We start from the raw sequence: 24,182 nt of genomic DNA on the forward strand, positions 1-24,182 counted from the left end.
AACTGAAAACAACCCAAACGTCTCTTAACTGTTGACAGGATTCACAAATTGTGGTAAACAAACACTGAGTCGGTCAAGCATCTGACTTTTGATTTTGGTTCAGGTCACGATCTCACAGTTTGTGAGATGGAGCCCTGAGTTGGGCTCTGCACTGACAGCATGCAGCCTGCTTGGGATTCTCTCTCTCCCTCTCTCTCTGCCCCTTCCCTGCTCGCTCTCTCTCTCTCTCTCTCTCTCTCTCTCTTAAAATAAATAAAAACATTAAAAAAGAAATCCAGAGGGAGAGCTGCCTAAGGCAAAAAAAAAAAAAAAAAAAAAAGAGCCACTGGGACATTTTTAAAAAATGTTTATTTTTGAGAGAGAGAGAGAGAGAGCAGGGGAGGGGCAGAGAGAGAGGGAGACACAGAATTGGAAGCAGGCTCCAGGCTCCGAGCTATCAGCACAGGGCCCAACGCGAGGCTCAAACTCACGAGCCGTGAGATCATGACCTGAGCCAAAGTCAGACGCTTCACCGACTGAGCCACTCAGGTGCCCCGGGACATTTTTAAGAGTGAAAAAACTTGGCTATATCTTTGTGACTTTGGATAATGGTTGCTCATGTGATTTCTGGCAAAATGTGTGCTGATTTATTGAAAATTGTTTCATTCATGTGTTTATTCATGTTGATTATAAAACGTGTACAGTCTCAAACTGGAAAACAGGGGAAACCATGAAGAAAAAAATAAATTACTCATAATTATAACAGCCAGAGATAACCGCTACTGATATTTTAGTATATTTCCTTCCAGAATTTCTTTGTGTGCACAGGCACGCACACTCCATGCATACTTAACATCATTGAGATCATATGAGGTATCAGTTACGGTCTGTTTTCTCACAGTATTTATCAGGAGCATTTATTATGTCATTAAAAAAACCTTTGAAATTAACTTTTAATGGCTGCCACGTGTTTTGTCAACTCTTGAGTCAAAAGTGTGGACGTGTCTAAGGTTTTCACTACACATTGCTCAAATGTACTTCATAAAGGTGTTAATTTATTCTTTTTTTAAAAATTTTTTTAAATTTATTTTTGAAGGAGAGAGAGAGACAGAGCATGGGCGGGAGAGGGGCAGAGAGAGAGGGAGACACAGAATCCGAAGCAGGCTCCAGGCTCCGAGCTGTCGGCACAAAGCCCGACGTGGGGCTCGAACCCACAAACTGTGAGATCATGACCTGGGCCGAAGCCGGACCCTCAACCGACTGAGCCACCCAGGAGCCCCGGTGTTAATTTATTCTTATGAGGGAGGTCCGTGAGAGGCTTTTTGCCACATTTCCCACCGCCACTTCCAGATCCTTGCCAATCTGATAGGCGAAGGCACAGTGCCTCGTTGCTGTTTTGATTTGCGTGTCCTTTGCTGTTGCACTCACACGTTTTTCATGTTTAAAAGTTTTATGTACTTTCTCTGTGAATGATTCATTCGTGTCCTTTGACGATCTTCTGTGTTTTAAAAATGTTTGCTTTTACCCCAGTATAAGTTGCATAAAATAAAATTCATTCCTAAGTGTATAGTTTCATGAGTTTTGGCAGTGGTATATATTATCTAACCACTGCCGCAGCCAGTATTAAGGAATACCTCCACGACCCTAAAATTCTACTCTCGGCCTTTGGAACCAACCCCTCCCCTGACCTCAGCTCCGGCAACCAATGATCGCTCTCTGTCACGGTCACTCCGGTTTTGGCTTTTCTAGGAGTTCCCGTAAATGGAATAATCATACAGCATGTACTCTTTTGTGCTCGACTGCTTCCTTCATTTACCATGTTTTTAAGACGCATCCGTGTTGTTGTAGATCCCAAGGTTTCTAACTGTTATTGCTGGGTTAAGCAATAACAATTAACCGACTGAGCCACCCAGGCGCCCCTAGTATTAAACTCTTCATTTCTGTCCCCTAATCTGTTCTCCTTCCTCCCGTCTTCAAATATATTAAGTTCCCATTCCATGCCGGCCTCTGTCGGCCTGGGATGCTCTTCGTCCCACAGCAAGTACAATGTGACTGGCATGCTCTGAATGTGTGTGACACGGCAGACTTCCTTTCTTTGTGCCCGATGCTTTCATAAAGGACCTGTCTTAAATGCCATCTCCCCCAGAAGTCTTCCCTGATGCCTCATCTGGGGTAGGCTTGCCCCCATGCATCACGATTTATCATTGGTTTGTTTATTTCTGATGCAACAATACGTGTTGGTATGAAAAAGCCCTTTCGGTGACTTTCGTATCCTCTTTCCCAAGCCCACCAACGCTGCATTGCTAAGGATCCTCTGAAGGGAGATTATGGGCGCCCCACCAGAGGCCACAGAGAGGACGACAACCACAGGGTCAAGATTTAGAGGTCACTGAAGAGAAAGGGACCACACAGTACACCAGCCAAGGTAATCAAACTCCACCAGAAAGCCAAAGAAACTCTGGAGGAGGGAGGGAAGCTGATGGACCAAGCAAAGTACGTGAGATACAGGCTCGAACTGTCTTGTGGACGAAAGGAGATCATAGCCAGGGCCTTGCCAAGTCCCAATCCACACTGCTGCTGCCAGTGTCCTGGACAAATGCCCCCACCCACCTCCCTGCTCACCAGCCAGAAGTACTCACTCTCCCCTCTGTTCCCACAACAATCGGTTCATCTCACCAACTCGGTGTGAGTTGTGTGCGTGCACACACCCTGCCAAGGTACGGGCACGTGCTAACATTAGCTGTAACCTGCCCCTTTCCCTCTTCAAAGACAAGGCCATGCAAGTAACTGAAGGTGGTGTTAGCTCAGGGACAACCGCTGTACTTTGCCAGAAAACAAAGTCACTTGCATATTTTAACTTTATTAGTAGTCACTAACACATAACTCGCAACACATTCCACACTGCACAGCCTATCGCCCCATTCCAGTGTGCCATCATACCGAAAATCAGAACCACAGGTCTAGGAGAGGGGAATGGGGGCCTGAGATGGACAGGCCTGACTGGCAGTGGAGCACAGAGGTGGCCCATGCACAGTGCCACTATGACCACCTAGGGCGGCATCATTCTGCAAACAAGGCAAATGTAGGAAATCCCACATACTCCCCTCACGGATATTCATGACGTTAAGTGAAACACACTCACAGCTAGGAGATGTCCTATCGTTGGGAGCTGGGACACTTTCTTCTGGAGCTACACCTGGGCAGTGCTTACCACAGGAAGTCATGGCATCATTCGGGTGTTTCAGGGCACAAGGATTTCCGGCACTAGCTTACTGAACACAAGGTCCTTGGGAAAGACTAAGGTGCTGCCTGATATATACAGAATGCACAGAAAATTCCAGGTCTGATGGGCAGAAGCCTGAATTGAGTCATGAAAGTGGGAATTCATGACCTCTTCCCCAGGTCATGGACCAAAACCAATTCACGGATACAGAGCCCCTTAACTAAGGGGCCATCTGGATACCTTTGAGGAGCAACCCTGCAATACAGCCATACACATATACTGAGAATTTTCCTTTAAACCTTGCCCAGAGGGTCCAGAGAATCTTCCTTCAAATCGTGCCCGGAAGATCCTTCAGCCAATTACCACAGTGGCTACGCATTAAGGGAAAGAAAATACCTAGACCACTCAGGGTTATTACATAGTGGCTCTGAACTAATGATAATCCATGGAGAACCAAAGTGCCAGCATGGTCTGCTGGGTCAGACTGGAGGCTGTGGAGGATAGAGGAAGCCCAAGTCCATGTCCTAGTGGGTCCAGTAAGGTGACAGACCCCCCTGTGGTTACTTCTCTAGACTCAGAATAGATAACAGAAATAAATATTCTTGGTCACTGCAAATCCTCACATCTGTTCTTTGATCCATGAAATAAGGGGCTGTGATGGCAGGAAGGACCAAGTAGAAGATCCAACTCTTCAGCAGAGAGTTTAAAAAGTCTACAACTTCCCCGGGGTGCATCAAAGAGTAAAAGACAGGGCAAGGGGTTGATTTCTACCATATGCCATCCAAATCACTGTGTCCCAATGCAAGAACTACTTGGATATTTGAAAATGATTATGGATGATTGCAAATTTAATCAAGTGATGATGCCAATCACACATGCAAATCAACACAGCCCCTGGCAGCTGGTATGGAGCTATGGACATATCAAATGCTAATTTTTCAACTCCCTTTTCAACAGTTTTCCTTTACATGGCAGGGAGATCACTATACCTTCAACCTTATCTCAGGACTACGTCAACTCACCTGCTTCCTGCCATAATATAATGTGAAGGAACTCTGAGCAAGGCTTGCCCAGAGGGTCCTATAGATATTTACCAAGTCTCTGTATTGTTCTGATGTGCAATAGACGCCACACTGGCCCACTGCGTGATGATATCTTATTAACTGCACCTACTAAGAAGGAAATAACAAATATCCCAGAGGCCTCAGAAAGGGGGAGAAGATAAACCCCAAGAAACTTTAAGGGTCTGCCATTCTGGTAACATTTTTAGGGATCCAGATGTCTGAGGCATGTTGGAATAGTCCCTCTAAAGTGAAAGACCATTTATAGCAGCACTCTCAACAATAGCCAAATTATGTAAAGAGCCTAGATGTCCATCAACTGACGAACAGATAAAGAAATTGTGGTTTATATACACAAGGGAATACTACGTGGCAATGAGAAAGAATGAAACATGGCCTTTTGTAGCAACGTGGATGGAACTGGAGAGTGTGATGCTAAGTGAAATAAGTCAGGCAGAGAAAGACAGATACCATATGTTTTCACTCTTATGTGGATCCTGAGAAACTTAGAAGACCACGGGGTAGGGGAAGAAAAAAAAAAGAGGTTAGAGTGGGAGAGAGCCAAAGCATAAGAGACTCTTAAAAACTGAGAACAAACTGAGGGTTGATGGGGGGGGGGGGGGGTGGGTGATGGGTATTGAGGAGGGCACCTGTTGGGATGAGCACTGGGTGTTGTCTGGAAACCAATTTGACAATACATTTCATATTAAAAAAATTAAAAAATAAATAAATAAATAAAGTGAGAGACCAGTTGATAAGTCTCTTACCACCCATCACACAAAAAAGACTCATATGCTTGAAGGGTGTCTCTGGATTTCGGAGACAATTTTGTCCTGCTATTCTGATCTGTTCTGCTGTTCTTGGGCAAGCCAGCAGTTCTGAGTGGGGCGTCGAGTAAGAAAAAGCGATCGCAGAAGGCCCAGGCTGTAGTATAAATTGTTGACTCATCAAAGAAGAGCAGCACAGCTTGTAAAGGTATTTATGGCCCACGTAAGTGCCCCACTGGGCGGCACCCACATGGATTCTTAGGAGGAAAGTTGACCTGTTCCTGCAGGTGACAGTCAGTCGCTTTGCCCAGGCAACAGGTGCTTGTTCATGGACTTCCATACAAATGTGCTCGTGGAGACAGGAATAGGGGCTGTGCCTTGGTCTGAAAATATGGACTTCTCATCATAAAGCTGAGTTGGCTACTGCCCAGCTAAGTACTCAGCCTGCCAACAACAGCAGAGGCCAGCGCTGAACCCTCCTATGGTCCCTTTCTCCAGGTGGGCTTTCCAGTCACCTGGCAAAGATTACATTGGGCCCCTTCATCGTGGAGGGAGCAGCGATTTGTCTCCATACATCTCCTAGGTACAAATTTGCCTTCCCTGCCTGAAATGCTTTTTCCATTACCGTCATCCACAGACCTCCAGAATGTTTTATCCATCGCCGTGACGTCCCATGCATCAGAGTAACTAAGGGACTCATTTGATGGTGGTGACGGGATGGCAGTAACCTCAGCTCCACAGAATACACTTGTCTTGTCACATAACCCATCGCCAGAACAGACTTGATACAACGGTTGGTACCTTGCTGGTGATTCAACTACAGAGTCAGCTGAGAGGAAATCCCTAGGGGTTAGGGTGCTTTTTCTATAGACCACATTCCGTGCAGTAAGCCAGCTGAGGCAGCCCAATAAAGAGATGGCCACCAAGGACTGAGATCCTGTGAAATGAAGGTTGGGGACCCCAGCAGGTGAGCAGCGCTGTCCAGCAAAGATGTTGGCAGAGAAAGTAGGGGGGACAGAGAATGGATGATGGAAGGAGGACACTATAATTATCAACTCAGATCTCATGACCAGTTACAGTAATGTGAGTTTAGAGACTCTTTTATATGTTGTTCGTGTCTTCCCATTTCCCTCACTTCCTTACGTGAGGGACTAACTAACGCTAACAGTAGCTAACATTTTAGATTTCAGGTAGGAAGCGGGACTTTGAGTAGCTCCTGCTTTGGAGATACAAGGTTTTCATCCCTACAGAGGACAAGGTGTGTTTTGTTTTGTTTTGCTTTTTTATCCCTGAAAGTCTGCTGAGGCTCAGAACGGTAGTTGGCACTGGATATTCTTCCTCTGACCATCCCCACCCACCCTTCTCAGCTCCCTTGCCCTAAAACCTCCCTTGTGTTGCCCCCTGGAGTCACACCCTCCTCTCCTCCAGTCCTGGCAACCACTGATCTCTCTTCTGTTCCTATTGTTTTGCCTTTTCCAGAATGGCCCACAGGCGGAAGAGATCCTAGACGTGTGGGTTAAAGAGGCTGGGGCGATAACTGAAAATATACCACTGGGTATTGTTTCACTTGACCTTAGCCAAAAGGCCGAGAAGCGATACTGGGTGTTGCTTCTACATTTAATGTGATTTGGGCTAAATGGCTTATTGTGTCTGCTTCTATGGCTTCCGTCAGGCCAGTAATGTTACCAGAGTGAGTGGGAAAATTCTCACCAGGAGATGTTTCTGAGCGAGAACCTGCTCGCGTGTTGGATGGAGGAAGCATCTGGTGAATAGGAAAGTTATAGCAAGTCAGCGCATTTATTCCACCCTCTCGGCTCTCCCTCAAACCTCACTCTTCATATTTAAACACCTTTTACCAGCTGTGTCTTATATAAAAGCCTAGGTGACAGTGAAAACACAGCATGTTAGCAATAAAGGTCAAGTGAGCTGTTCAATTAAAGCCTACCATTATGTTAAAAAAAAAAAAATATATATATACACACACACACACACACACATATATATACATATATATGTATATACGTATATATACACACATATATATACATATATATGTATATACGTATATATACACACATACATATATATGTATATATATGTATATATACGTATAAGGAAAACAGCTTTTTAAAAATCTCTAAAATATTATTTGGATCAAGATTTTATGTCTTATTACCAAGATGTTAGAGGTTTTAATTTAGGCCCTAGATCTTGAGTATTTTTTTAAAAAAACAACAAACTCAAAAAGATGACTTTTTCCCCCTATACTATCCATTCTTGAATTGGATAGTAAGAATAATTTTTCGAACTATTTTAGTATGAGGGTTTAGATCTTATTTTACTTCCTGCCTTATTCTTTACTGTGTTGTTTGCCTTTTTTGTTTAAAAGGACATATTTTAAAATTTTATTCAGCCAATTAAAATGCACTGAAATGGACTTTTTCCTTTGGTGTATATACTTTTAGGAGTTTTAACATGTACGGATTCACACAACCACCGCCGCACCCAGGATGCAGAAAGGCCCCACCACCCCAAAACCTCCCTCGTGCTGCCCTTCTGGAGTCAGGCCTCCCCCGCCTTGAGTCCTGGAAACCACTGACCCCTTCTCCGATCCTCTCGTCCCGCCTTTTCCACAATGTCACCTAGACAGGATCCTAGAGTAGCAACCTTCGAGACCAGTTCCCTTCGAATGCCTCTGAGATTCATCCACTCCCTCCTATTGCTGAGAAATACGCCAGCGTATAGATGAACCGGACTGCCTACCCCATCACCTGCTCAGGGACATGTGGGCTGGTTCCAGTTTGGGGCAATGAGGAATAGAGCTGCTGTGAACACTTGTGTACCGATTTTTTTGGTAAACTTTTCACTCGTTTTTTAGATACGAAAGCCATACAGAATTGGCCCAACACAATCATGGACTCGTCGTGGTAAGTAAACAATGTCACTCACTGCAGGTCCCCAGTCCCACCTCTAAAGCCGGTTTTGTGAGGGCCAATGCTTTCATGGTAGAATCCTGCAGATTCTCTCTTTCTAGGAGGTGACATAATGATGAAATTCAAGAAATAACTGTGACAGTGCAGGGAACCCAATGTCCTTTCTAAAGGTAAAACAGAAAATAAAAGGGCAGTTGGATGTGTCCGTGTAGACAGAGCACTGTATAGAAACGTCCACATACAAGAGAAAGCTAGACTGATAGAACACACTAGAAGGACACATTAAACCAAATTGTGGAGAGAATCGAATGCCTGACAAAGCAGACATTAGAAACAATGGGGAAAGAATTATTTCACAGGTGGTGGTGGTAAAATAGATTATCTATTTGGGAAAAAAAATTTAATTTGGATACCCACCTTATGTCAAGATGGATTAAAGTATTTTGTTTTCAAAGAATAAAAAAAAAAAAAAGCAAGCAGAGTAGAAAGCGTTTTTCTCAAGGCTGAGTAAGAATGATGAATTTATAGATTAAGCAACAGAAGACATCCCCAAAGAAGATTAATGTATTTGATTATATTAAAATGTAAACTTCTAAACAATGAGGTATCACATAAATGAAAGGGAAGCGGCAAGCTGGGAAAAATATCCACCAGAAAATATTCTGCTTATGACAGAAAAGGTTCTCTCTTAATAATTAATTAATTATAAAAAATTGTTAAACAAAAAGGTGATAAAACTGACTTAAAAAACCATCAGTGGGGGCATTAACCAATCAGGACATGAGGAGAATTCACGTCAGGGGAGATACAATCAGCACACAGGCTCGTGGAAATGTCCAAGCTCAATATCGCTCCAAGAAATATAAATTAAAACGATAATGAGGCACCATTTTATACCTCTTAAGCTATCAATATTTTAAAACAATGTTAATATTCAATGCTGGGAAGAGTAGGAAACTAGAAAATCCACACGATGTTGACAATATAAATCATGACTATCGTTTCAGAGAGCAATTTGGCAATCCTTATAAAAATGCACCAAAGTATTCACACTGTAGCCTTGAATCTGACTCAAAGCCTGTCCTCGACCCCCTCAGCAATGATCACGACCCCAGTCCCCTCCCAGGCCCTTGCCTTCCCTCTACCTCACCTCTCGCTCCCTCTTGCCAACTCCTGCCAGGCCCCAGAACATCGTCCATGGGTTAGCCCTTCCCAGGGCTCTCCTCCTGACGTCTCAGGTCTTTGTTGAAACTTCACCTTTGCAGAGAGGCCTTTCCAGAGCCCTCCCAGAGGGTCCAAGGGTCTCCCCATCACTCTCAGCACAGCCCTGTCACCCTGCGCCCTTCCTTTCACTACTGGTATGTCTCCGCATGCTGTCTCACCCGCCAGCAAGTAACATTCTTTGAGGGCAGGGGTCATATCCTCCTCTCCATTGGGCCCCTAGTGAGCACAGTGCCGGGTTACACAGTACAGGCTCCAGAACGATCTGTGGGCTGGCTGAGCAAATGAACAAACATATGCAAAACTAAAAAGAGACTAAAGACTCAAATGCAGTGAAATGGTTAAAAACATGTTGGTATATAAAATTAAAGAGCCCTAACAAGGGATCGTGACCCCATCAAACCAGTCCCTGTGACGTGCTGTTTGATTCCTCTGGATGGAATGTCTTTCTCCGGCCACCCGTGTGGGAAACTCCTCTTAACCTCTCAAAGCTCCCGTTCAGTTCTGTTGACTCTCTGGACACTTTTCTAACTTCCCAGCCAGCATGAACACATTAAGGTAAGATTTCTGGCAACACAGTGGATCTCTCCCCAAGCCTCCTGGTCTCGTCACAGAAATGTATCAACAGACACATCAAAAATTTCAACGACTACTGGAATAAATACATCAACAAGATGATTTTAAAACACACGGCGGAAGTGGAGAACAAGAAGGGGAGATGCACAGGTGCTAGAGGCGTGGAGGGAACAGACTCTGGTGCGGTGGGAATGTGAGTTGTGGCCACGAGAGCCCAGGGAGCGCATCAGACCCGGACAGAGCAGGCTGTGCTACAGGAAGCCCTGGGATCTCATGCTGGCACTGAGAGGCTGGGGTCTAGTGCTCATTTGGGCGTAGGAGACCTGGACTGTGCAAGACCGGGAGGAGATGTGGCATGGCAGAGAGTTAGTGAACCAAAATCGATTCTAGGAGAAGAGTCAGAATGGCGCCCAGACAGATAAAGACACGAGAAGTGCCGAAGAGTCTAGGAGACGAGGAAAAAATAGAAGGAGGAGGTTCAACAAATATTTAATGAGACTTCCAGAAGAAAAGACCGGTGAGAAAGGGGCAGAGGCAATCCTCAAAGAACAACAGCCGCGAATGTTCTAGAATTCATGAAAAATACTCATCCTCACCATGAGACAGCATGTGTCTGGGAAGGTTAAATAAACAGACATCGCTAGCAAGACAACATCATGGGGAAACCGTAAAGCAACAAAAATAGAAAATCTTGAAGGCAACCAGAAAAAGGAAAAAACAGATCACTTAGAAAGTACTGGTAATTAGACAGCAGACTCTCAACAACAACACTAGAGGCCAGAGGACCGGGAAGAATGTCTCTGAAGTGCTACAAGAAAATAGCTCTCAGACAAGGATTGTATTCCCTGAAAAATCTTCATTAAAGAGTAAGTAGAAAATAGACATTTTTGAAAACAAGACTGAACCCACCACTCACAGCACCTCACTTAAAGGACTACTACAGGATATACTTCAGGAAATTGAATTCTGAAGGAGGGGTGAGATTTAAGAAGCAGGGATGAGCACACAGACTGGCAAACATGGGAAAGCCTAAACAAACATGGATGGTATAAAAAAATACAATAATAATGTCTAATTTGGGTGTTGTCAGAACAAGGCTGCACGAAAACACTAGCCGTTGGTAACATGTAAGTTGAAGCTGCTCGTTATATTCAGGACGGTAGAAATATTGTGAACTTTGGGCTTTATAAGTTGAGAACACATGTTACAAAGTAAGGGTAGGAATACAATATTTAATTCTCAAGACAGCAGAGGGGAAAACAAGTGTGAGAAGGAAAACTTGGACGGAGACAAACACGATGGAGGAGAGAAAGAGAAAAACACAGGGCCAAGAAATCAGAGACAGTAAACAATACGGTGGGAGAGGGAAAAAATCCAACCATGCCCATCACAATAAATGGAAACAGACTACACTTGACCACTAAAGAGGCCAAGGGGTTCATTTTGGAATTTTTAAGATTCAGATATGCTATTTTACAAGAAACACACCTAAAACACAAAGAGTGACAACAAGAGTGAGACAAGATATACTGGACAAATACTAATCCAAAGAAAACTGTTATGGATATTTTAGTACCAGATAAGATAGACCATGAAAGCCAGAGGGATAGAAAGATACCTACATAATTATAAAGGGAACAGTTGATCAGGAAGACAGGACAAACCTTTACTGGCAGATAGGTGCACCAGAAGACAAACCTAACTTAAAATTCAAAATATCAGTACTAGGGGGCGCCTGCGTAGCTCAGTCAGTTGAGCGTCAGACTTGGGATCAGATCAGGATCTCACCGTCCGTGGGTTCGAGCCCCGCGTCGGGCTCTGTGCTGACAGCTCGGAGCCTGGAGCCTGCTTTGGATTCTGCGTCTCCCTCTCTCTCTGCTCCTCCCCCGCTCGCGCTGTCTCTCGAAAACGAAGAAACGTTAAAACGATATTCAAAATATCGTACTTGGGTATTCGCTTGCTGTTGTTCCCTTGTGCCCGGTTCTACTGGGAATTCGGGGTGAATGTGACAGGGGGCACGACTCAGAAATCCCTGGGTCCCTGGTCAGAACAGGTTGTCACAACAGTGCAAACCTGGCTGCCCTTAGCATCCTGACAAGTACTCTGAGCGTCCACGGTGGTCTTCATAGCTGCCATTCCTCTGCTGAACCCCGTGGCTGTGCGACTACTTGGTATTTATTTCCATATTCCTAGCACCTCCCACGATATCTGGCAGAGAAAGGGACTCAATAGGCATCCATTCAAATGATAAGTTGGGAGACTATGAACCCAACGGGATGAGTGTCTACGACTGGCATTCCCACTGAAAAAGCACAATGTAAAACTGTAGAGGTACTTTCATTGCAAACACGTAAAAATGATATACGTATGTGGATACAGGTGAAGGGAATGTGGAAACATGAACAAGGTAAATTTGTTACAGAAGGTGTATTGTGACTTTCTGCTCCTCGGTTTCATTACTGCTATTAAATTATGACTTGTGTAATTTTGAAAACGAAATACAAAGAAATGACTATATGGCTTTTAGTTATTCAGCAGAGCAATTCCTAAAAATTGTCACCATGTACAGGCAGAAAAACAGCTGTTTTCTGAGCCATGGGAATACTCACTCCTAGGGCCAAACCTTGCTTTTTACTCTAGAAGCCAGAGTGGCAATACACAGGGCTCACCTCTGAGAAGGAAAGAGGAGGCTGCGGAGAATGGGTCTAGCTGGCCTCACTTAATAGTATTTCTCCCTTCTCCTCCTCTCTTGCCTCTCCTTTCCAGAGAACCCGAGGTGTCCGCCAATTATCCCGATCCTTAGAGAAATGGCTGATGCCAGGTTGAGGGCAAGAGCTGTCCCCGAAGAGCCAGGAGCATTTTGCCATGTCGGAAAGGAAGAGACCTATTGGGGACGATCAGGGTCGCACCAACAGGTCTCGGGAGCCAACTGAGGAGGTCCCGCTGGCCAAGATGGAACGACTGAGTATCAGTGAGAACAATGATGAACTGCAACACATCAAAAATGTTTCCATTCATGAGTCTGTGGTAACTTAGGAAAAACCACTCACTGCTCGCTTACGGAGTATGCTAAGGAACCAATTCACTATTTTGGAAGGTGGTAAGTGAAAGGGAAGGACCAAGGACATTGTGCCTTTCTTAGACCAGCTGTGTCTCACTGTCGCCAAGTAGGTGAAGAGGGAAAGCTTTCATTACAGAAGCGCTCCAACCAATAAAAGAAGAAAGGATAGATGTGAAAATATCACCACCTTATAATCCCCAGTGAATTCATGGAGAGAAGTGCTTTCAACCATGGCTGCTAACCCCACGAAGAGAGAGACAACCAGTCCACATTCGCTGCCACTGCCTATGAAGTATTGTTGCCAGAACAACTGAACAGATATCTGTGTATCTATCCATTTAGGGGCAGGAGAGGGTGGGAGCGGGAGACAGGAGAACATGTTAATGTCACTGTAGATGTCGGTTGTCAGATGTCAGTTGCAAGAAACGCCACGTAATAAACAATCCAGACTTCTATAAACGCGTCATAAGGGAACAAATTAACAAATGGAGAGAGACCCTACAGACCAAAAAAAAAAAGAATTGTGGCAAATCAATCTACTGTAAAGTATAGACCTCATTTGGATCCTGACTCAAACTGTAAATCAATCTATTGTAATGTATAGACCTCATTTGGATCCTGACTCAAACTGTAAAAGAAAATCTGCGACAATCTGTTAGATTTGAACCCTGGCTGGATATGTATTACTATTATTGATAATTCTATTAGGTGTGAAACCAGTATTTCCACCATGTTCTTAAAAAGACTTCTTGGGGAGCCTGGGTGGCTCAGTCAGTTAAGCATCTGGCTTCGGCTCAGGTCATGATCTCACGGTTCACAAGTTTGAGCCCCACGTCGGGCTCTGTGCTAACAGCTCAGAGCCTGGAGCCTGCTTTGGATTCTGTCTCTCTCCCTCTCTCTCTCTCTCACCTGCTTTGGATTTTGTCTCTCTCTCTCTCGCCTGTTTTGGATTCTGTCTTTCTCTCTCTCTCTCTGTCCCTTCCCCTGCTTGTACTCTCTCTCTCTCTCAAAAATAAAACATTAAAATTTAAAAAAAAAAAACTTCTTATCTTTTAGAAAGACATAGTGAGATCTTTTCAATGAAATATGATGTCTGGTATTTGTTTCAAAAATATCCAGGGTTAAGGAAAAATGGGCAAGAAGATAAATGATTGACCATGAGTTGAATGTTGAAGCTGAGTACCTTAGTGGATTCATTATATTATTCTCTTTACTTTTGCATGTGTTTGAAATTTTCACTAAAAAAAAAGTAGAAGACATTAATAAAAAATAAATGAGGCTGTGCCGTATTCTCCTGGCTGACGTTTGGGGGGGGGAAAAAAAGTGTCAAGGAAACAATGGGACTCTTACCTCTTCATTAACTGGATAAAAATCCTCCTTGGTAATCGGTACACAAAGGTGTCGAAGACAATCTTTAGGTAATTCAAAGACACACAGCCACTTTTGGAGGGGTCCCCTGCACTCAGGGCTTTTTCAACCTTTCCATAGGACTTGGAAAGCTGCAGGGAATAAAAATTCGAGCATTGCATTCACAGAAACCCAATTCAAGCGCTATTCAACCAGCTTATTTTTACCAAAACCTCGTCACATTTTTCCCCTCCAAAAACTGATCAAAAAGGTTATGGTGGCATGTACTGAACTTCAAATGTTTAATTGATGAGCTCGCTACAGAACACTATCCCCAGTCACCGCTACTCAACTGACAGGGTAGACAAGTTTCTCCGGGAAAAACAGCACATATAATAGCTCCACCTCAAATTTCAGAGCTAAAAATATTCGCTGGATGTGCCAGTTTGATACATCTTTCTTAATATACTTGCAAGCCATTCCTACCGTGAGCCCACGCTACGTGTCTCTTGATTAAATCAGGTCAATCAAACAAAAAAGGCGGCAACATTGTATTAAGAACAGAAGTAGCTTTCAGAGTAAAGAAACTCATTAATATAAAGGCTGCATAAACAGAGTACACGTTGTGCATGTCTTTAATTCTTCTTCTTCTTTTTTTAAATGGGGAATCACAAAGAATCAGGGTCAATGAGTTTTGCTTTACGGAACTTGTAAAATTCAGTAGAGCCGGTTAACCGCTGATTTTTATAGGACTCATAAAAATACTATGAAGATGGGTTTTATTTCCAAAGGTTTTTCCTGCTGTTTATTATTGAGTAATAACAATATTCTCCAATATTTCCAACCCTCTTCACTTTGTCTGAATTCGGTCTTTCCTGACTTCAATGAGAAACAAAATAACCATCAACTTGGGGTATAAGGTGACTTTCTTAGAAAAACAAACAAACAAACATAAAACCTGCTGGAACATGGAAATACACGTACAAGAATCTGTACCCACTATAGGAATAAGAAGCAGATTTATTGACATTCCCATAGCTTGCACAGGAACGTCAGAAATCTAACGGGAAAATCTTTAAAAATATTTAGAGAATCTCAGGGCCTAGACCTCTTCGAAAGTTGCACAGAACCAACCCAAAATGTGCCTGCATCTGCCCCTCTCTCTCTTGGGGAGGTGGGTTGACAGAGAGAAGCCAGAGCCAGATGTGGGGTATAGTCTCAGTGTATTTACTGGATTAATGAAATCCACTTTTAACATCTTGATGACATTGGTCTCCAATGAGATTTTTTTCAGGAGAGTGTTTCTGACACCATCAAGAGCTTTTAGGAAAAAAGCGGGGTAGGAAACAGAAATAGTGTGTTGGTGACAGGATACCAAGGAATTTTCAATGGTTACTCTTTATAAAAGGAAAAAAAAAAAAAAACAAGCAATTCAGCAAAGTAAAAAGAAGGACATAAAGATACTTGGAGGTCTCTCCATCCAATTTTTTTCACATAGTGTTCCAGAAACTCTCGTAACGATCATATAAACATACTACTTTATAAAATTGGGATCATGGCTATACATCCAGATTTGACAGATTTTTTTTTTTTCATTTAACAACATATCATGAAATGTTTTTCTGTAAGCACTAATACATATCTACATCATGCTTTTATTTTTTATGAAATTTTTAATGTGTATTTATTTTAAAGTTTATTTATTTATTTATTTTGAGAGAAAGAGAGAGCAGAGGAGGGGCAGAGAGAGAGGGAGACACAGAATCCGAAGCAGGCTCCAGGCTCCGAGCTGCCAGCACAGAGCCCGATGCAGGGCTCGAACTCAGGAACCATGAGATCATGACCTGAGCCGAAGTCGGACGCTTAACTGAGCCACCCAGGTGCCCCTCTACATCATGCTTTTAAATGATGCATGGCACACCATCACATTATTGATAGACCAGTAAAAGGGACACCCATTTTGTTTGTACATTTAATTTCTACAAATGCTTCCCTGATCCCCAATCCAGATGAGGTCCCCCTTGTTATTCTCTGTTGTAACACCCTGTCCTTTTCTTTATTTATCGTGTTTGTGAATGTGTTTGTGTAACACCTCTCCCCCTGATGTAAGTTTGTACAATCTCCATGAGAGCTGGGTGTGTCTGTTTTGTTCACTCATAATTACCTAGAATAAAGCACAATTTGGCATGCTGGAGGCATTCAATAAACATTTGTTTTAAATGAATATATTTTCACCAAAACTGTTAATTTTTTTGATGTTTATTTTTGAGAGAGAGAGAGAAAGAGACAGAGTGCGAGTGGGGGAGGGCAGAGAGAGGGGGAGACACAGAATCGGAAGCAGGCTCCAGGCTCTGAGCCGTCAGCACAGTGCGCACACGGGGCTCAAACTCACAAACTGCGAGATCACGACCTGAGCCGAAGTCGCACGCTTAACTGACTCAGCCACCCAGGCGCCCCTTTACCAAAAATGTTCTAAAGAAGGGTTGCAAAATGTCAAAAGCTTTGACACATCAGTAGGAAGGCACATAAAGATTAAAATGATAGCTCGGACGTCATTCTAGCCACATCAGAATGTAAAAAGGTTAAAGTCTAACAACATTAAGCGTTGGTGAGTAGGCAGAGCGACAGGAATTCTTTCTCATATGCTTCCGGTGGGACTGTATGTTGGTATTTTGAAACGCAATTTGCAACTGCAGGGAGCCTTGGTGGCTCAGTCAGTTAAGCATCTGACTCTGACTTCGGCTCAGGTCGTGAGCTCACAGTTCCTGAGTACGAGCCCCGCAACCGGTGAGCGTGAGTCCCACTTTGGGTGAGCTCCACTTCTCTCGCTCCCTCTCTCTCTCTCTCTCTCTGCCCTTCACTTGTGCCTCCCCCCTCTCTCTCAAAAAATAAAAAAAAAAAAAGGAATATAGAGTGGACTGATGATACACACGTATAACTCCAGAAAGTGATACAAAAACTCATTCCACTGTGGAGGGAAATTGAACAGTCAGAGCACATAGATAAAACAATAACAGTTCGATACTGCCAGTTAAAGCTGAGGTGCACGTCCCTTACAACCGAGCAGGTAATTCCACTCCTAGGTGTAAGCTATTCCTAGACAGATGTCTGTGTACACGCCCCAAAACATACGTATGTAACCACTCACAGCGGCATCATTGGGATCGGCACAAACCGGGAAGCAATCTAAACATCCCTCTGTAAGAGAATGCATCATTTGTGTAGTTGCAGATGATGGAAAACTGTACAGAAGTGAGAATAATAATACAGCTCTATCAAGAATGGGGGAGGTGCGCCTGGGTGGCTAAGTTAGTTGAGCGTCTGACTCTTGATTTCGTTCAGTTGATTTTGGCTCAGGTCATGATCTTGCAGTTTGTGGGTTCAAGTCCCACATCAGGCTCTGCGCTGACAGCGTGGAGCCTGCTTGGGATTCTCTATCTCCCGCTCTTTGCCTCTTTCCTGCTCGCTCTCTCTCTCTCTCTCTCAAAATAAATAAACTTAAAACCTAAGCACAAGCAGGATGAAAATAAGTGGGTTTGCAACTATAGAAATTTGGAAAGAAAGGAAGGAGAGAAGGAGGGAAGGAAGGAAGGAAGGAAGGAAGGAAGGAAGGAAGGAAGGAAGACAGATCAGGCAAAAGACAAAGAACCCAGTCTGTAAGGAAACATAATACAAAAAAATATAAACACGTGATCACCTACCAAGGTTTCGTGCCATAAAAAGAAACTAAGACTATGAATTCATCATAAGAGAAGCTTGAAGTCAAGATGATAAAACAATGAAAAAGAAGGGATATTGCAAAGCTAGGAAAATTGAGAACAAAAATAGTATCATTACAGGACCTAATAAAGAAATTAGAAATAACAGCATAAGACGCAAGTCTGAATTAAAATTAATAATAAAGGAAAGGCTTGAAAGACTCCGAACGAAGGCAGGGGAAAAAGGCTGAAGGCAAGCTGGGAGAAGGCGGCAGCTGTCGAGGACAACGATGACCCAGTGTGAGGGTAACTGGGAATAACACTGAAGGGAGGAAAGATGCTGCGAAGGCAGAGGGACAGAGAGCAGGAGAGGATTTTAGTGACACAGGAGAAGTTTTCTGGAAATGACGGACTGAATCTGTACCTCAAAAGAACACACTGTGTTCCAGGAAACTTTGACATAAAATGCTCCGTGCCAGTATGGCTTAGTTTTGCTTTTTAATTTCAAGGATTAAAGAGAATATATACTTTAGGCATCCAGGTAGAAAAAAGGAATTACCTATAAGGGGAAAAAAAAAAAAATCAGTGAGCTCAGGCTTCTTCAGGACACCCAATGCCAGGGGCGCCTGGGTGGCTCAGTCAGTTGAGCAACCAACTCTTGACTTCAGCTCAGGTCATGATCTCACAGTCATGAGTTTGAGCCCCTCACTGGACTCCGTGCTGGTGGAGCCTACTTGGGATTCTCTCTCTCCCTCTCTCTCTCTTTCCTCTCCCCTCCCCCGCCCACACACACACTCTGTCTCTGTTAAAATAAATAACTAAACTTAATAAAACAAGAACAGAAGACAACGGAACAATGCTTACAACATCTTGAGGAAAAGAAAGCAAGATGGAAGAATTACACCCAGCCAAGTGTTTCTGGTAGAAAAGTAAGAGGCAGACAGTCTCAAATATGAAAAAAACAAAGGGAATAAAGCCCCCATGAGCCTTTCTTAAGGAAATTACTTGGCTATGAAATCCAGCCAGCCAAAAAATAAATCAAAATAATGAACTCAGAAAGGGATTAACTACGGTAAACGCTGGAGAATAGTCATGTGTCTTAAACCCACGTAAACACACAACGAAGGCCAAACAACCAGGGAAATTATAGGGCCGGAATAGAATGTAAATATCATGGTAAACCCTGGCTAAGAACAAAATAGAAACAACGAAACTTGTGAGGCGGGAAGGAACACCGGGAAGCGAGAGCCCGCCCGTACTGCCTGCGATCGAAAGATCCTTCAAAAACACCGTTATTTTCTGCAACTCTTAATGGCTTTCTTAATTCTCTTCTTGTCTCAAAGTCCCTTTTGGGACCTGATATTATCTTGTGGTAAAGAAATATTTATCCAAAGTACAGAAATATCTTCAGCTTCGCTTGAAGACAGCACTGTCAGCAAGGACTTGGATTTAAACTTGGCCCAGGCCTCACTGGCAGGGGAACTCTAGACCCGTCATTAAAGCTCTCCGTGCCTCAGTTTCCTCAAGTTGAAGCCGGGATGATAACAGGGCCTGGCTCACGGAGCTACTGTGAAGACTGAGGAGGACCCTGCCTCGCACCCAGCGGGCCCCACAAAAGGGTTAATTACGAGGGTGGAGAGGGTGGTGATGTCTCCTTTGCTTCTGGTAAATTCAAAGACATTTACGTTAAATACATCTGATTTGTAAAAGGAGCATGATTCTCTTCTTATAAAATTATTTCTATCTATGTATCCACCCACCCACCCACCGAGGCAGTCATCCTTCTATATATATGAATAAAGACGGGCCGAGAATTATGTTCACCAAATGTTGCCTTTGATTATTTCTGGGGGGTGGATTTTGAATAATTTATACTTTCTTCTTTGTACTTTTCAGAATCGCTTACTTTTTTTGTAACACTAATGTATTTTGTAATGGTTCTGTTTTTATGAAAACAATAAATTTATTAACCACAAGAAGAGAAAACAAAGCTTTACTAATTTACCAACACAATGTTACAGACTCGCTTCTCCAACACCTTGATCAACACTGGCTTCTGTTAATTTTTTCCTCATTGACATTCTTCTACTGAACACCTTACATTCGTTTTTAAAAGCTCGACGCACCTTAGTCTGGGTTTGCATGGCACGTACTTTGTCAAGTTCATCGTTTGCTTACACAAAGGTTTGCTGTACAAAAGCTTTTCATTTTAATGTAATCAGATGTAGCATCTTTTTCTTTATGGTTTCTGGGCTTTGCATCATGCTTGAAAGGTAGTCTCGATTTCAAGATTAAAAAATTTTCACCCACAGTACTTTTAAATTTAAGTAGTTGATTCATACAGAGTTTTGGTGTGAAGAATGGCAGGTTACAAGCTTTCCCCCCCCCCCCCCGCCCCCGCACGGCTGGCTAGTGAATTTTTCCAATAATTACCCGATGAGCCACTATCATATGCTGAATTCACAGACACATACTGATCCATGACCCAGCTATTATCTTAAGTCAATTTGAACGTCAGATGGTTGTACCAGTGCCATACAGGCTTAGCATACCTTTATATTTTTGTGTGATATATTGTTATGCGGCCCTCTACTACTCCTTTTCAAAAAAATATATATATATGTACACCCATCCAGATATAGGGAGAGCAGACATTAATTTTGAATCTTCCAATCCAAGAACCAAAACAGACCTCTTCATTTACTCAAGCGTTCCTTTATTTTGCTCAATAAAGATGCCTCACGTCCTCACAGGAGTCTGGAATCTTCTTCACCAGATTGAGTGCGTGAGCAGCACAAAGGAGATATGTCGGAACCAGCCTCTCAGCACCAGTACCGTTACCGACAGCCTGTCACGACAGGTTGGAGGAGGTCTCAGGGCCCCAGGAGGTGGAGGCAGGCTCCACACGATGCCTAGAAATAGCGTCCGGACCTGACGGTTTTCCATGGCTGCCAATCTCCTGTGCTCGCACTTTAGAGAACCTGGGTGTTAGGGAGACACTCTTACCTCCTGGCAGAAGGCCGTCTCAACTTCTTCCAGGGAGCAGTTTTTCCAGACCTCTTCGGATGAAACGGAGCTGTGAGGGCACTCCCTTTTGGAATTTTTGACAGATTGACTCTCCCGGGAGACCTCTGTTCAGACAAAAGAATTTTCGTTTATTGACGGTGTCAAAGATCCGTTTGAATATTCAGTGTTTCCTGTTCATCTTCACCTGCCTGGCAAAAATTTAAGACTTGAATGAACCACAAGCACGACGAACTATGTACTAAATGGTGTTGAAATGACTGGCGGAACATTTTAGAAAAGAAGTTAAATTAATCTACCTGCTCGCTTGTGCTGGGATAAACCTTAGGTAAACAGTACATCAAGTCGAAGAATCAAACCGTAAAAGCAGAAGAAAGTTAAGATGAATATTACATAGAACACGGTCTCTGGGCGGGAAGTCCTTTCCAAGACACACATTACAGCCCCAATCGCTTAAATAATGGATCTGCCTGACGACATCAATATTTTTCTTGGTTTGGTTAAAAACACACACTCCCAAATCACAATGAAAGAAACGTGAGTGAGAAAACCTATAGGCTAATTACCATGATGCGTGAGTAGCTCTTACAAATCACTAAAATAAATACTCAGTAGAACACAGACGAAGGTTGTAAACACGTAATTCACATAAAAAGAATGAAAAATTCCAACAAATGCACAAAAAAGTACTGAACTCATTGGTAACCCAAACTCTAATTAAAACAAGTTAACGATATGTTTCCACTTGTCAAATAGGCATGGATAAAAGAGAATGATAGAGAAAGAAATCAGTCCTGGCCTGTGTATAGAAAACTTGGTAACTGAATACTTTTAAATCTCCTTTTAGAATTTTACACGAATGGAATTATAGGACCGTCCAACAAATGTATGTGGGTAAGGATATTTTCTGCACTGTTTAAAGACTTACAAAACCGAAACAATTTAAATGCCCACTAATCGAGGATTGGTTTTATGAATCATGGTTCACCAAGCCTATACAATACCACACAGACATTAAAAACAAAGGTGCCTGCCTAAGTTAATGAACATGGAAAATGTTCCTTCATATATATTGTATCATGATTGAAAGAAATATTATTAGCATAATTTAATTTTCATTTTAATACTTATGTTGTGTATTTGCCTGTCTATCCGGCCACCCATCCACCCATCCACCCACCCAGCCATCCAGCCACCCATCCACCCATCCATCCATCCATCCATCCGAAAGGAAATCTAAGGGGATAGTACACCAAAAAGAATACAGTGGGAGGATTCAGGGGGTAGGATTACGGGGACGGTTATTCGTATTCTCGTGTTTTCTGCCTTTTTTGCAGGAAACGTGTATTACTTTTATAATAAAAGAATAAGATAAATCTACAATATAGCCATTTTCTTTCTCAAAGTCGACTACAAAGAATCACAAATGGTTTCCCAGATTTATTTCCTAAACTGTCTGCAAATACGCTTCACTCAAATTAAGCACACTTACGACGACTCAGCTGTAGTTAACAAACTGCCAGTCTTCTGGAATCCCACTGCCTACCTCAAAAAAAAAAAAAAAAAAAAAGAAAAGAAGACAAGGGAAAAAGAAAAAGAAAAGCAGCCTCCCCCATCTGGCTATGTAATGAAATACAAAGCCATTCTTCCAGAACGCGGTCTGGAATTCTGTGGCATCAGTGAGCCAAGCACTTGAAACCGGGATCTCAGAACGCACACACTGTGAGAGCCTCGTCGAGAGACGGGGAAGCCGACCCACAGAACCAGGGTCTGACTCGGCTGGGCACACAGAGGTCTCCAGTCGGGCTTTCGGACACTGCGCCCTGGTGCGGGCTCCACTCTGGGACAGTTCCCAGGGACACAGGGCACATCAAGGGAAACCCATCCATGCTCTGTAAACAGGATGCCAGGTTCTGGAGGATGGGGGTGGTGGTGGGGGGGGGGGCGGGTTGGGGTGTGAGGCCTGCCCTCGGGGAGTTCACAGTCCAGGGACCCGTGCAGCTATACTGCCACCATAAGCTGGCTACGAAGCTCAACCAAGCCACGTTCAAGGGCACCTCTCTCGTCACAGTTATGCCAGGCCTCACTCTTCAGCCGGGCATAACAATTCCCACCACCTGTTAATGTCCCCAGATTTCCTCTGAAGGGTTCTTGCTGATTTGAAATGGGGTAAAGAGGAAATCCAAAGCTTAAGGGGGGCATTTATGCATGTCATAGATGCAGCAGAAGGAAACCCACCCCCAAATGTCACTTCTTCAGGTGCCAGATAGATAGTGCCCTTGATAAGCAAGATGATGATGGCTCGTTAAGAACACCAACATAGCAAAACCGGAAATATGCAAAATCAACAGGAAACATAGTTCTATACATTTAGAAAAGTCAAAGGTCACGATGCCTGCAAATATATGACATACTGCGTCCCTGATAAGAGGTAGCAACAGCATCAAACCCACCAGCAGCTCTTGGTAATAAGTCCTTATAGGACCCATTTTCCCCAAAAAGGAACCTACAGAAGCAGATTTGATTCTTATCATTTATAGTTCATAGATAAGAGAAAAAAAGCAGGAGTTCATATGAGAAACAGGAACAGATATAAAGAAGTATGTGGAATGATGTGCTTACTTAAGAGAGTGAAATTTTAGGAAAAATGCACTAGGGGACACATTATTTTAAAATTACTGCTCTCTTGAGACTATTTCCCCCAAACCACCAGAAAACAAACATTATTAAAACACTAGTAAAGATTTCACTCTAGAAAAATCAGACACAGTCTAGAATTTACTTATCCGTCCATGTGCTTCACGGCTGGAGTGCCAAGAAAAGCATTTCTGAGTGGAAGCTCCAAAGTAAGATTCAGAAAAACCCTGAAAACAGTACAAAGGTGAGGAGGACTCACTTTGGATCCAACCACTGACTCTGCAACCTTCCAGTACTACCTACACAGGCTTGTGCTTCTGGGTCCCCATTTGCACGAAGAAATGGACAGAAATGCCACAGAGTTTGCCCACAAGATGCTCAGTACACGTTAGCTACCTATTGGTTGACGAGAAATGTTTTAAATGATAGGAGACAAGAAAGGACTCGTATCAATCAGAGCTAGAAAAATTCTGAAATTCAATGATAGAGCCCCCAAGCAAATTCGAAATAAAATCATTCCAGAAATAAAGGCTGAGCTAAAAGGAACAGAAGAGCAAATAAACAAAAGTCACAGGAGGTGAAAAAGGGAAAAAAAAAATGTATCAAGGAAGCAAAAAGGAAAGAAGGCAGGAAGGAACATGTGCAAGAAGGTGAT

General features: G+C 43.2%; 1 protein-coding gene across 9 annotated transcripts in view; it reads right to left on the bottom strand.

Annotated features, from left to right (window-relative positions):
• The window catches only part of EFCAB6 (EF-hand calcium binding domain 6), a 244,332-nt gene that overhangs the window by 141,128 nt on the left and 79,022 nt on the right, over nucleotides 1–24,182 (bottom strand). For all 9 annotated transcript variants that reach the window (XM_078449363.2, XM_078449359.2, XM_078449361.2 and 6 more), the window contains 2 exons: nucleotides 20,873–20,997; nucleotides 14,172–14,320 (listed from right to left, as the gene is read on the bottom strand). In XM_078449363.2, coding sequence (XP_078305489.2) covers nucleotides 14,172–14,320; nucleotides 20,873–20,997 — 274 coding nt within the window. The remainder of the gene's footprint in view (nucleotides 1–14,171; nucleotides 14,321–20,872; nucleotides 20,998–24,182) is intronic.

The sequence above is a fragment of the Panthera onca genome, chromosome B4 (assembly GCF_046562875.1).
Source record: "Panthera onca isolate mPanOnc1 chromosome B4, mPanOnc1 haplotype 2, whole genome shotgun sequence".
NCBI lineage: Eukaryota > Metazoa > Chordata > Mammalia > Carnivora > Felidae > Panthera > Panthera onca.